Genomic DNA, 15,765 nt, shown 5'->3' on the forward strand with positions numbered 1-15,765 from the left:
GAAGCATTTTGTTATCACCAGGATTTTATTTGATTAAAAAATATTATAATTTTAAACAATCATTTTCTAAACAAGTTAGTAGTTTAATTTTTAACGCAAAATGTCTTGTCACATGGTCATTATCAGAAGTGCTGGTTTGCTGTTCTCTGTTGATCAATTATTATTGGTAATCAATAATAATTCCTATAATTATCAGTGTTTAAAACCTTTTTCTGCTCGATGATTTTGTGGAAACTGAAGCATTTTACTTTGTAGATAAGTTATTTGATGAACAGAAAGATCAAAATAGCATTTATGTGAAATAACGTATATCTGTTCATTATATAGTTTAATGTGTCCCTTTCTAATGACTCAGTTTCTACAAAAAATATGAAGCAGCCCAACAGTTTTCAGCACCGATAATATTAATAATAATAATAATAATAAATGTTTATTTAAACATGTAAATTTATTTTAGATCATCATTTTGGACTGATTTCTGAAGGATCAAGTGACACAGAATAATAATTCAGAAAGTTCATACAGCTTTAAATAAAAAAAAACAGATTTGAAGCTATCCAATAATATAAAATAATATTTCATATTTTTGCAGAATGGGCTTCTTTTAAAAAGTCTCTTGATTAATAGTGTACGCAGGGTCGGACTTGGTGATTTGGGGGCTCTAGCATTGAAACTCAAAACATTCTCTTTCTCTATAGATTTTTTTTCTCTGTAGATTTTTATTAATATTATTGTAAATAAACTGCATGTTAAAAAAAAAAATATATATATATATATATATATATATATATATATATATATATATATATATATATATATATATATATATATATATATATATATATATATATATATAGTATACAAAAGTATTTTAAGTATACAAAAATATTTCAAGTGTATTTTATAAATTTTAATATTTACCGGAACCTTTAACTTCTTAATGTAAAATGAAATGCAATACATTCATAAATAAAAACAAGTTCTAACTAACTAATTTGCAACTATATAAACTAAATTAGCCATTTTTGTGAATAGATTTTAATATAAATAAATAAAAAAAAAAAAACCTTTAAACAAATTTAATGAATTGAATAATTGCTGTTTGTGAATCGGCAGCCGTTGATTTTCACTGGGCAATGTTATTTTATTTGAACAAACTTTACTATTATTAACAGTTATATACAGATTTTACAACATATGATAGAACATTTATAAAAGAGCTATATGATTAATAAATGCTTCTTGGTATTGGTCGGGGGCCCCTTAATTCCCCAGGGCCCTAAGCAGCTGCTTACCTTGCTTATTGGTTAAGTCAGCCCCTGAGTGTATGTTTTGAGATCATATCACTGCTCTTATATTTCAGGATATCAACATGCACGCTAACATAACTGCAGTCAGGACGGAGAGCGTTGAAGCTGCTTCGTGCCCTAGAATGACGTCCTGTAAAGGAGTGAAATGCAGCTGGAGTCATTTTCAAAAGCCAGCTTTGGCCATCTTCATTGGAGGTCTTCTCTTCGGGACAGGCACTGCTTTATCCTTACTGTACTTCACCCAGGTGGGCAATGTGCCCTATTTAGTAGGACCGATCTTCCTGTCGGTGGGGCTGATGTTTCTGGTGACTGGACTTGTTTGGGTGCCTGTTATCAAGCAGAAGATGGTCCACGCGGCCATGACCCAAATGAGCCAAGTCAAACCTTTGCTGCCCGAGCAAAGGAATCATTCGCAGTCCTGTGTTACCATTTCATAAGGACTCCGAGTTGAGCTTCTATTTATGGGACAGTGTTTATATTGTCTGTCTTTTATCCTGTGAAATGAGAAATGTCACTTGTTTCATGTGTGCAATCTGTAGATGTGTCTCCCTGTTGTGCTTTTTTTTTTATTGTTTTGTTCCCGGCAAATCCCTACAACTGGATTAAAATGGCTTCAAATGCTCGTCGCTGATGTCATCAGAGGTCAGAATTAATTCAGCTCATAGTGAACAGGAGGGTCACACCGAATACTGCAAAAGCAGGAAGATCTAGGTCAACCTTTAGATTGGAAACAGGACACACTGGTTTTGTCTGCTAAGTTACTGGTTTCAGATAAGAATGGGGTTTTGAGCATTAAAGCAATACAAAATGTATTACAGCTTTACAGTTTTATTTATTTTATATTAGATGGCTGTGAAATATATACTTTTTAGCATGATTTGCAGTAGACAATCTCTAAAATGTCATTTGGGATAATTATAGTTTACACACCTGTTAATTTTGTCAGATAACATACCTGAACAAGAATGATTTGATGACTTTTTACATTTTTTACGTTTTAAATCTTTATACTTTTTTAATAATTATTTTTTGGGAGTTTTCACCTTTAATGGATAGGACATTAGAGAGTATTGACAGGAAAGCATAGAGAGGGGAAGGATCGGCATTGGACCACAAGGCGGGAATTGAACTCGGGAACTCAGGTGAGCACCAGAGTGCATGTGTCGACCTAAATCTTTATACTTTATACTACAACAAAACTATGATGAATTTTTAATGATGTATATTTTTTTATAAGTACAGGTCAGAATAATAATGTTGTTCTATTCTTACATTAATATATTTGTTACATAAAATCATAGAATTATTTCACCCATAAAGTAGTCAACATTTGAAGCGGATCAAAAAATGTTATTCAAAATAGTTCTAAGACAAGAATGAGTGTTAAAATAGTTTTAGGAGTACATTGATGGAAGGTTTTGAACCACAAATGTTGACTGCTGTAATTTGACATTTTATCTGTACAAAAGTAAAACAACATTAACCATTTTCAAATTTAAATGTCTGTCTTGGACCTGTATATTTATTTCATATGATTAAATGTATTTTGAACATAATTCTTGTAAAAATACATCCAGTGATTATTGCCATGTGGTTTTGCACTCTTACATGCAAGCCTATCTCCCCTATATTACATTTTTCTCATAAAGAATAATGTTTATTTTCTGATGTAAATTTAGGGAGTAGTTCTATAGTGTCTGATTAATTACAAATATTGGTTTGTGTGTTTCTCAGTAAATCTTCTAAATAACTGTTTCCACAAATATTTGGTTTGAGCTGGCCTGAGCGGTTAATGATTCACAGACTCACTGAGCAGCTCAGAAGTTGACTATATTTTAGAGTTTTCTGGGAAAATATATTTCTAAGGAGCTGTTGATGTGAATTGACCCAGCTTTTGGTGGAAAATTCATAACAATTAGGTATATGTAATAACAATGGAATGACACAAGAAGAAAATACTAAACTACTGAAATGTATTTAATATTTTGTATAAAAGGCTTTTGTTTTTGGAAATGACAGCTTCAAATCACCTCTTGTTCGGAGAATGGAGTCGCATGCTCAGTTCTTATTTTTTTATTGGGTTCAGGTCAGGTTATTGGCTGGGCCATTCCAACGGCTGTATTTTCTTTTCTGAAAGTATATGAGAGTTTCCTTGGCTGTGTTTGAAATCATTGTCTTGCTGAAATGTCCACTTTGGTTTCATCTTCATCATTCTCGTAATACAGGTGTTCAGACTGAAGCAACTAATATTAATTTACACTGACGAGGCACAGGGTTGTTAAATAACTACTGAGAGACACACATATTTCCAGCTAATGAATTTAGTTTGATCTTATGCAAATATTTAGGACCTAAAATATGTTTTACCATGTGCCTATTTGGAATGTATTTTGGGCAGGCAGGGGTTCTGTATGGACAAAACCTGCAAAAACTGTAAATAAATAAATATGAAAATATGTAAATGAGTCAATTTGCATACTTATTGTTTTATTTATGCAGGAATTTATGGTTTATTTACTCATTTATTTATTAATTTGCCTATTTACTTATTTATTGTTTTATTTATGCAGGAATTTATGGTTTATTTACTCATTTATTTATTAATTTGCCTATTTGCTTATTTATTGTTTTGCTTATGCAGGAATTTATGGTTTATTTACTCATTTATTTATTAATTTGCCTATTTACTTATTTATTGTTTTATTTATGCAGGAATTTATGGTTTATTTACTCATTTATTTATTAATTTGCATATTTACTTATTTATTGTTTTATTTATGCAGGAATTCATGGATTTATTTACTCATTTTGCATATTTACTTATTTATTGTTTTATTTATTTATTCATTTATTTATAAATTTGCGTATTTGATTATTTATTGTTTTTGCAGGTTCCGTCTTCTATAGATCATTGGAAACTCTGAGAAAAAGCATAACAATTTAATAAATAATTGACTTTTAAATAATTTTTAAACCAATTTATTAGGATAATCTAAAATAAGTAAAAAAATAACGAAATAGTTTTAAAAGAATAAAATGTATTTAAAAAATAATTTAAAAATACTTACTAAAAAAATAGTAATCCATTAAAAATCAATCCATCCAAAATAGATATAATAAACACCGTAACTTTACAAAGCTACACTAAACAAATAATATAAATATTTTACAGACGTCGAGCAGATGTTCAGCGCCTTCTAGTGCTCGATGAATGTAAGGCTGATCGCTTTAAAACAAACGTAACGGAACAACCAACCGAAGGCCAGTAAAATGATGGCATCATTACAAATCAGCCAATCGAAAGCAGGCATGAATCAAACCACGAGCTGAGAGTTTTTACACAACAGAAGCAAGAATTCTATTGTCAGGAGAGTGACGTGCCACAAAATTATTTATTGTATTGTTTTTATTTTATCCCCAAGAAGCATACCCAAATCATTTAGCCAAAAAGTATCTCTCACAGGAAATAGAAAGATATTCGGAAGAAAGCAACCTTGAGCACTACCCGGAGGTAAGTCGCTAGCTAGCGCGAAGGCTTTTAATAATGGCAGTTTCATCAGTCTTGTTGAGTTATGAGACGTGTTAGTCCTCTGAAACTGTCATCAACACGCTTTTAATCATATACTTACAGTAATATATAGTCATTCATTTCAAATCGCACGTCAAACACTTACTGCATCCCGTGTTAAAGTGACTTCGTTACAATTCTTCAATCCGCCGACTGTAGATAAAACTTTCTCTGTGCGGTTTGCTGTTAGCCAGTTAGCAGATTCAGCACAGAAGTGTTTTTATGACATGACGATGATACCTTTATGTTTATTTATATAATTATTGTTTTGCTTTGCTTTGGCTAATTTATAATTCGAAAGGAAGCAGAACTGCATACTTCATTTCACATTTTTAAGAGTTTTTTGTCGTTAGCTTAGCTTAAGTTGTAAATGCTTTACAACTGTCCTTTACACTGTTCTTAAACCTTGTCTGTGTTTAAAAAAAACAGTGAAATGTTGAGTTGTACGCCTGAGGGGAAATATTTTTTAGTTGGTCAAAATCATCGCAAGACACACCCTTCCTCTTCTTTTTGTCCATGTTACAATAAACTGCAGCCATTCAAGACAGTGTTTCAATGGCAAACTAGCTAGTCCTTTTTGTGTGCATAGTTTGTGTAAACAGGTTTTTATTATTGTAGACTTCAGTGTTTTTGATATAGCTTTTAGTGTTTCTGAGGGTTTCAGGATAGTTTTTATAAGTATTGATTTGCCTTTACACAATTCAACGTCATAAAAGTTATTTCACCAGAGCAGTCTTAAATTTACCAAGTCATGGCATTAAATGTTTAATGCTAGTGAGCAATTTGTTAGAAATAATATCTTCCAAACTAGTTTTGGTACCTGCAACATTCTGCAAATGCAAAATGAAGACATTCTAGATAGACTACATTTGTTTTCTGAGAAATGTATGTATAGATTATAATGTATTATAATTTAATATAATATACATGGACATCTATCTATAAAAGGGGTATAGAAATTACTTTTCGTGGGGAATTACCATAATTTTGCTGAGCCTGTTGGAATGTGAGCAATTCCATGCAAATGTCAACCCTGCCATGAAAAATAGCGAGAGAAAAAAATCGCAAAACCCTTTCTACGTTTTAAGTGTAGACTTGTATTTTACAGTACTTAAAAAATACTCGGAAATGTCTCTATTATATTTATATAACTATTATATTTGATTTACCAAAGTTACACTAGTCCATAACGGAGAGATGTCACATCCATAACCAAGCTTTTCCTCTCCAAAATGCATAAATGTAAAATAAAATCAATAATTTTTGTTCTGTAGAGAGAGAACTCTTATCCTTTTTATTAGCATTATTTCTTTTGGGTTGTGTAGTTTAATTCACAGAATTTCCACAAAGTATTTTGTATACTGTAAATTCTAACTTTTTGGTCACGTCCATAACGCAAGTTTATTTTCCTCATTTAAAATACAAAACATGTTTACAGATTGATATATTTCTGCTCCCATAACTAGGGTTGCCGTAATACCATTAATTAATGTTGCGAAATTCTACCAGCTGAAGTATCACGATACCAAGTAGTATTGCAATACTGTAATTCATCACTCGAATTCTGAATTACAGTATTGTTTAGTTTGTCAGCATTGTACAATATTGTAATTAAAGAAAATTGTCAGAAATACTATATTTTATGTTATAATAGGTTTACTTGCATTTAATTCATAATTCCCTTAAGGCCAAAAAGTATTATTTGCACCTCACTTCACCTAAATGTATTTATTCTTTTTTGTTTATTTGTAGACAACTGACCAACAAAAAAATACATTAAAATAAAGATACAAATTATACAGAATGAAATTTGTTACAAAAGAGCATTTTCCCCAACAAAATTAGGCTATATGAAGTGGACACAAATTGTTTTAATGTTTCCTGTTGCTATTTTGGGTTTTTCATCTATTTTTGTTTTCAGGTAACAATCCAAAGTAATTCAAAATTTCACTTTGTGAGTCGTTCTTTTTAAGAGAGTGTCCCGGTTGTTGTAGCTACTAAATATTAACAGGAACAGAAATGAACTAATTCAGATGTGCGTTAAAACTGAAGCATTAGAAAACGTCCAATAAGCTACCATAAAAGGCGCAAATTCTACACATTTTTGCAACCTTAAAGGGCTCCACAGACTATTAAAATAAAATGGTCTAATGTTGCACAAACATGTGAGCATTTTGGTGACTTTTACACATGCAACATTATCTATTGTAGATAAACCATTAATGACGATACTACTGTTTACAAATTACAGTGGCACCGCCAGTATTTTGGAGCCATAGTATTGCAATACTAACATAGTACCAGTAAACCGTGCAACCCTACCCATAACTCTGTAGTTAGTTGTTTTGGAAAATATAAACAGATGTTTCAATATAATGTTAACATATATTTCTCTCTCACATCATGTCACATCCATAACGCTGGAATTGCTCATATATTTGTTTTTAGTTTAATTATGAACTTGCTTGATTTGTTATACATGTGTTCTTCTCCCAAAAAAGTAGTTCAATTTCAAGCCTTACATTTACCTTCAAAATAAAACTTGCAGAAATCCTGTAGAAAGCAGACGGTTTCAACTGTACTAAAAATATTAATTGTTTTTAAGGTCTTAATGTTTGTAATTTTCCCAGTAAGCTTGACTGAACAGCAATGAGTGACCCAGAACCTGCATCGTTTGATTCTGTTGAACAAGAGAGAGACTACTGGAAGGAACAGGCTGACAAATGCAAACAGAGGTACTTTCATCTTGTTTTTCTATTAAAATGTCTTAAAATGTTTTAAATAAAAAAAATTGTAGGGCTTTAAAAAGTCTTAAATTCACTGTATATAAAGCTACCCAATCGGGCTAACACACATCCAATCACAACATGCTAAAACTTTTCATCGCAAGAAAAGTTTTAACAAAAGTTTATTTATTAACTCGATTTACCGATATGCTTTAATTATCTTCCTTACCATAACCTTTGTTTTTAATGTTTTTTTTTATGTTTTAACTAGGCTATTTGAAAAAATCTTTAGCATTAGGCCTTGTGTAACTCTGAATTTTCATTTATAATTCTATTAAAGGTCTTAAATTTGACTTGATGAAACAGTAGTAAGGCAGACGCATCAGTCCAGTACAAGATCTGGCTGTACAAACAACATTGGATGATTTGTATGGGATCTCTGCATTTTCAGGGCTGAGGAGGCACAGGAGGAGCTGCAGGAGTTTCAGCAGATGAGTCGAGACTATGAGGTGGAGCTGGAGACCGAGCTGAAGCAGTGTGACGCTCGCAACCGGGAACTCCTTACAGCCAACAACAGACTCCGCATGGAGCTAGAAAACTACAAGGTAAAGCCTGGTTAATCAACTGCTCTAGCAGAAGGTTTATGATAGTAATATATGATTGAACAGTTGAGGGAAAAACACAGATGTGTATTATTATATAAAAAATTAATACAACAAAATAAAAGATGCAGTGGCTGGCAAAAAATCGTTTGAGGAATCGATTCTGCATCGATTGTGAGATTGTCAAAATACTTTGCTTTTCTCACTTGCATTGATTGCAAAGCTTAGTTTTGAAGAGCAGATAGCATCATCTAGCTTCATTTTTCACAAACAGCTGTACTCTTAGCATCCTATTACTCTAATGACATAAGTCAACTTTCATGACTGTTGGTGTGTTCCAAATGGGACATAACACCTTCAGAAGGCCATTTCAAAGTAAAAAACATGACCACCATATTGAAGTTGTTCTAATCTGAAGTACTCAAAACTTTCCACATCGAAGGGCCCTTCAGAAGGAAGAATTTCAAATGGTACAACTGATTGACACTTCAAGCATCTATAATTCTTTGCACAGGGAAGAAAACTAAAGGCTCTACTTTGATTTACCTATAAATATGTGTATAGCGTTTTTCTATTGGCTACTACTGTAACAGTTATTAATAAAGTAAATAAATAAAAACTAATTAGAAATGCATACAAACATGCATAAATAAATAAATGCATCCATTCATTTATCCATCCATCCATTCATCACAATGTACTAATCATTCTGAGTGTGATTTGTGGGCATCAACCTGCAGGCAAAAAGTGTGACGAAGGCCCACTTTTTGGATCGTCTTGTTAAGATGACTCAGAAGTGCATTCCAAAAGAACCTTTTCTTGCCCCCTACACCCTTCATTCCTTCATAGCTGTCACTCTGGAAGGTAAACCCTTTGAAAGGATTAGGGCATAGGGATGAGCCCTTCTAAATGGAATACAGTGGCTATGCTCCAGTCCACTTTTAGACATGCACTCACAAACTTCTCCTCCCTTGTTCCCTCGGGAGAATCCCCAACCCCATTTTGAAGTGCGTTCCACTTCGTTTAGTGAACGAGAGAAGCTTACATGGACATACCCATGATCCCTCGATTTTGACCGAGGGAGTAAGTCGGCTTCATATGTTCACGATGTAACACAGTTGTGATGTACAACAGTGTAGTGCTCAAGGGTTTAGGATATTCCATTTAAACCCAAACCCATTTGGTTGTTCCACCAGTAGTGGAGACTTGTGTAATGTAATTAATGACATGCATCTGAGGAAATAAGATGGGACGTTAGCAAGTGAAGGGCGTAGAAATTGTACTTGAATGCAGCCAGTCTCAGCCAAATTCAAGTTTTTTCCCTCATGAGCATATAAGTGTACGGTTAAAAACTAGCCATCTGCTGGAATATTTAGTTTAATTATTCTTAAGCTTCCAAAAATGATTATTCGTGGACTCAAAAATTAAAATGTGATTTGAACTGTAAATGTTGTGAACTTTTATCCACTAATAGTTGATACTGTCAATATTAAAGCTTCATATGGAGTAATTTATTAGCACATTTAAATTTAGAGAATGTCCAATTCACAACTGAACACTTTACATGGCATATCTGTCATTTATGCAAACTGTTGCTTATTATTATTATTATTATTATTATGTGGAAATTTTAGTATGCTGTGCTCACAGAATACAGCTTATATACAGCTTCAAACCCTACGTGAAGTAATATTAATAACACACTGTAAACTGAGTGATAATTGGAAGCCACTGCTGTGTCGGCGATGTCTCCCAAAGCACATTTTTATCTGTACTATTTGAATATAAATTTTATTATCGCCAACTGACATTCATTTGTAAGCATATACCCACAGATAAAAGCCATTAATTTGAATGTTCTTTGACTCCTTGTGGACATCCAGAATGTATGTAGCTGTTTTCTTCAGTACTTAGTGAGAACACAGTCACACATTCATAGACAAGCAACAGAGATCTGATTCAGGATGTGGAAATCAGCTGATGCTTATTTCTGCATCAGTTTCTAGAGGGCATGGAGGATCTCTCATGTTTTAGTTATTTCTGGAACGTGGTTGTAAAACAGTGTTGATTTGGAAATAAACGTTTTAAATTCTTTATTTCAAAGAATTGGGGCTTCAATGTACTATAAATCTAAATCAAATGGTCATATATGACAGCTGATTAATCACAGTTAATTACCATTGCTTATACAGTATTTATATTTGCTGAGTTAACCCGCCAAATAATGATAAATTAAATAAATTACATTATTTTGCCACCTGATGACAATGAATAGTCAAGATGCACACAAGAATTGCTGATCAAATAGGATTTAATTGTGAGTTTTATTTCTGTTTGTTTTTTGTCATGGCTTGTAACTTTTTTCTCACAAGCTTTTGAGCAGGTGTTTGTGACTGCTGTAGTGGTAGGAAGAAAAAGCTTATGCAATAAAGTATGGGGGCGTGTGAGAGATCTGTAGAGTGGATGGCAAATCAAAAGCAAAGAAGGTCAAGGTGCTCTAGCATTGGCCAGCCCAGTCACCAGAAATGAACATTATTGAGTATATCTGGGGTTTGATGGAGGCATTGAAGATGAATCCAAAGAATCTTGATGAACTATATGTCCTGTAAGAATGCTTTCTTTACCAGATGACTTTATTAATAAGTTATTTGAGTCATTACAGAGATGTATAGATGCACTCCTCCAAGCTCATGGGAGTCAAACACAATATTAATTCTTTTTCCACTGCACCATGACTTTATATTCTATACTGTACGTTATTTCTGTTTAGTGACACGACTTTAGTCCAAGCAAAGTCAGACCTTACTGTCCTATTTAATTAATTAAAAATCAAGGCATGATCATATTTTATTTTGGTAAAATAAGCCTAATCTAGAGGCCTTTGCCTTTCATAAGCCACTTCTGATACCAAATGATCAATGGAGATATTATTTGTTTTTCCTAAAACTTGGATAGGCGACAAGACTTTTGTCAGGTAGTGTACACAAGGAACTACTAACAGCCAAGTGACAGAAGCGTAAAGTGGGGTAATTCTGTTTTAATTAAGAGGCATCTAATGTTAGAGAGTGATTTTGTACATTGGCAATGAAAAAGTAAATGTAAAATGCTGATGATAATCACAAGTGATAATTATCCCAGTGCACGAGGAACTTTTATTTTTATTTTCTCTATTTGTTTTTAAGATTTTATATATATTTTTAAATGCATTTAAATCATTGTTTATTTAACAAGGGTAGTAAAGGCGTTGATGTTGTTGAGATTTGTACATCAAATAAGTGCTGTTTGCGTGAACTTTTTATTCACTGTAAAAAGTATGACCGTTCCCACAAAAATATGAAGTACCACAACTATTTTTAGCATTTGTAATATAAAAAACATGGTTTTGAGCATTAAAGAGATATATATTATATTATATTATATAAATATATAGATATTTTTTAACCATTTACAAGTAGTTCCAAACATTTTTTTCTTCTGTTGGACACAAAGGAAGATGAATTGAAAATGTTGGAAACCAGTAGCCATTGACATCTACACCTGGAACAAAAAATACAATGGAAGTCAATAAATGCTGTTTTTCCAGCATTTTCAGTATATATTTTTTTATTTCAACAGACGAATAAAACTCAAACTGGTTTGGAGCAAGTAGGGGATGAGTAAATAATGACAGAATTTTCCTTTTTGGCTGAACTATGCATTTTTTATCTGCTTTATTAAAGTTATTTTTTAAGGATCAAGTGACTGATGATGAAAATTCAGCTTTATGGACATAAATACCATTTTAAAATGTGTTACAATAGAAAAAAAAAAGTAGATATATTGTTCAATGTTAATTGTTTTCTGTGTTTTTACCAAATAAATGCAACCTTGCTGAACTAATTTAAAAGACAGATTTGACATATTCCATACTTCCCTCATTATTCTAGACTATCATTATTCTAGAGACTACCACTCTCCTACAGACTTTGTAAGTCTAGTTTCCTGTACATTTAGCTTTCAACTCAACTTTTTTTTTTCACACTTCCTCTGTGTGGTCTAACAGGAGAAGTATGAAACGCAGCACTCAGAGGCAGTCAGGCAGATCTCGACGCTAGAAGGAGACCTAGCAGAGACCACAGCCATCAAGGATCAACTGCACAAGTATATCCGAGAGTTGGAGCAGTCCAATGATGATCTGGAAAGAGCTAAGAGGTGGGCTCAGTGCTTTTACTAGGAAAAAGAAGACTTTATACATTCACCAATGTATTTCTAAACCTTATCTATCCTTCTCTTACAGGGCAACTATAATGTCACTTGAAGACTTTGAGCAGAGAATGAATCACGTTATAGAGAGAAATGCCTTCCTTGAGAGCGAGCTTGATGAGAAAGAGAATCTTCTAGAATCAGTGCAGAGGTTAAAAGATGAAGCCAGAGGTAAACTCAATAAAAACATGTCTTTATATACTGCGTTCACTTTCATCTAATTTTCTTTGATGATTGCTGATTGTTTGCCATTTCTCTCCTCGGGGCAGATTTGAGACAGGAGCTGGCTGTTCAGCAGAAACAGGAGCGCAAGCCATCAATCAGCTTGGCTAAAGATGTGGAGAAGCCAGAAGCCACACCCGCAAGACCATCCTCTGTTGTTAACTCCGCCCTCCCATCACTCCTAGCCACGCCGTCCAGACCTCCAGGCTCAGGGAGTGCATTCAACACCCCGGCAGCCTCCTACAGCAGAAGTAAGCACAAACACAGAAGGGGTGGCAAAATTAATCATTTCTATGGTGCAACATATTGGAGACAAGATGTCTTTTAGTAGCTATGTTCTATCCCACTATTTTTGTGAGTGTTTTGGATATACGCATAAAAAATGGTCGATGGAAACGCCAAGATGTGCATATGTTTTGAAAATGCGCATAAAACGTGCATAACTGTGTAGGATAAACTTTTTATTCGATAAGAAAAGATTTGCATAAACTATGATGGAAACACTTTACCAAACACATTCTACTATGCTTATTAAATAAAGTCATGTGATTTGGGTATAAGAGATCTTGCGATGTTAAAAATGTGTGTGAATGGACAAACCAGCAGGCTGAGCACACTGTAAAACATCTGAAATGTTGTTTTGGTCATTCTAAAATGCCTCAACCGTTTCAGTATTAGTGTTATTATATTATTAATTACCTCCAAAATCAAGAGCGTCTGTGCTCCGCATCTTGCGTCGTCAAACTCCGCCACGCATTCATTGCTTTCATTATTTTACAAGATGCTACGTGTTGCTTTAGGGGGTTGACCACTTGCCATCGACGTAGTGCAGTTACCTAAACTACTAGGTTCATTAAACAGTCATCAAAGAGGTCACGCTGGGATGTATCGGTCTTCTCTTCTGATCATCACTAGTCCAAGTTTACCACAATTGAACTTTGCAATGCAGTGAAATGGCTTCGTACAGGCTTGTGTTTCTGGTCTCCCACAATTGCTTGTGTGTAAATAGGCGTTGAAGGAATGAAAGTTTTAGTGCAACTACACCATTACTCTTTGAACAGTTGCACCCAGGAACAATACAGTTGTGTTTTGTAAGTGAATACTAGTATGAATAAAAGATAATTCAACAAAGCAGTATTTGAGTCTGGTTAAGCTTATCTAATAGAAATAGCTTTCAATAGCAACATCTACTGACAGCCTTTTTTTTTAGTTATTATAGTGAGGTAGCACTGATTTCAAAAGTGTTTGTCTTTCCATGGCATAGGCAGCCAAGCTTAAAACAACAAGAACATTTTGCTTCCAGTAAAGTACTCTTAAAGTTATTGTAGCTGAATGAGACCAAATCACTTGCATTCAAGATGAACATTGCATTGTGCACGATCACATAACCATTTTTTTAAAATAAGTAAAGGAAAGTGAGGGTGAAGTAACAAATGTGAAGGAAGGAATGAAGCAGCTAAGGAAAGGAAAGTAGCTTACACTCATTTTCCAGCCTTACATTTCAAACAACTTAAAGTAAAAAAAAAACTCTGATTTCTGCTTTCTTTTCTTTCATGTCTAGTTGAAGGTCTGACTGGAACTCCTCTAACTACATCTGCACGAATATCTGCCCTCAATATAGTTGGAGAGTTGTTAAGAAAAGTGGGGGTAAGTCTCCCTGTACATATTCTGTCAGCAAATCTTTCAGTTGAGGGGGTCTGTTGTTTTTAAATTATTTATATTTAATGTCACTTTGTTTGTCTCAGAATCTTGAGTCAAAGCTGGCGTCCTGCAGAGAGCTACACATCCCTGAGAAAACATCAAACCGAGCAGTGATAGGCCAGAGTTCACCAAGCATTGCACGGGAAACACCAGAAAACCCATCCAACACAAATGGCTTGTATGATAAGGGGTTAGTCTTGACGTTAATTCCAACACATCTCTATTATTGCCCAAAATTACAGATCTGGCTTGTTTGTATAAGTCATTTCACACTTTGTATCTCCTTTGCAGTATGGTGAAACGATTGGACTTTGGAACAGGATCCAAGATAATGCTGTGAACAGCGCATCTTCTAGAAACGCACAAGCATTCCCACATCATCAGGAAAACCAGTATTCCTAATTCATTTATTTTAAACAATGCTTTATTTTCAGAAACTGAAGCAAGTGTTATGACCCAAGTCTTCCACTATCTGAGAAGGGTCTGCTTTTACACTCATACAATATCAATCCTCCTGGTGTGCCTATATTAACTGTTGACGTGCTGTCTCTGGCCTGTGGACTTAAACTATTACTTTTTGCAGATGTACTAACTCTTTGTTTGTTTTTGTTCGTTTTTTATTTTTGTTTTTAGGTTCTGCCGTTTTATAGCCATTTTGAAATGCGTTATCTGCACTGTAATCTTAATTAGCTCTTTTTTAGAACCATAAATTGGGAGATTGTTGCAGGTGACTGAAAGTGAGTCCATAGATTTGCCTCTGCAACCCCAGTATACCTGGCACTAAACTACTGATCGATGTCCAGTGAATCGTCTACTGTACATGCATACTGTTGGACACAGGACTGGAGCAATGTTGACAGCAGGCTCTTTTTTTTTTTAAATATAAAAATAGCTGATTTTATTTTTTTAGACACTAGCATTTTGATGAAATACGAGTTTGTTACTAACAGAATGTCAAGTCTTTAGCATTCAGAGTTAGAAATTGTTACAAGGAAGTTGGTGAGATGTTATGAGCTGAAGCTGCTGTTCATGTTGTTGGCTCATAGGGGTTGACGAAAGTGACCAGCAGTAGCCAAAATGTTTATGCATGAGGAAAACCCCCAGTCTGGGGTCTTTTTTTATTTTTATTTCTAGTAATAACTAATTAACTCCTCTTTTGAATTGTCAGTGCCATCTTTGAATTCAAAGAATTTGTAGATCTCTACAATACTGGGGAGTGGTTGATGTCATATCATGCACTGAACGTGAATTTAATGTGCCTTAATTTTGTGGCCATTATAAGCTTTGCCTCAAAGTTAACTTGGGTATTGGGGAACTTACTAGCCCGAAGGGAGCTGCAGCTTTTCTCGCTATTCTTCCCAATGTATTAATTCTCTGATATTTCAGGGATTTCC

At 33.9% G+C, this 15,765-nt stretch overlaps 1 protein-coding gene across 1 annotated transcript; it reads left to right on the forward strand.

Moving 5' to 3' along the window:
• Positions 1-4,617: 4,617 nt before the first annotated feature.
• On the forward strand, positions 4,618-15,245 carry nde1 (nudE neurodevelopment protein 1). The gene is made up of 9 exons (XM_056453896.1): positions 4,618-4,821; positions 7,509-7,613; positions 8,056-8,209; positions 12,249-12,397; positions 12,483-12,619; positions 12,718-12,921; positions 14,232-14,317; positions 14,416-14,561; positions 14,663-15,245. The coding sequence occupies exons 2-9, from the start codon at positions 7,528-7,530 to the stop codon at positions 14,709-14,711; spliced, it is 1,011 nt and encodes a 336-aa protein (XP_056309871.1). The 5' UTR covers positions 4,618-4,821; positions 7,509-7,527; the 3' UTR covers positions 14,712-15,245.
• The last annotated feature ends 520 nt before the right edge of the window (positions 15,246-15,765 follow it).

The sequence above is a fragment of the Danio aesculapii genome, chromosome 3 (genome assembly GCF_903798145.1).
Source record: "Danio aesculapii chromosome 3, fDanAes4.1, whole genome shotgun sequence".
Classification (NCBI taxonomy): domain Eukaryota; kingdom Metazoa; phylum Chordata; class Actinopteri; order Cypriniformes; family Danionidae; genus Danio; species Danio aesculapii.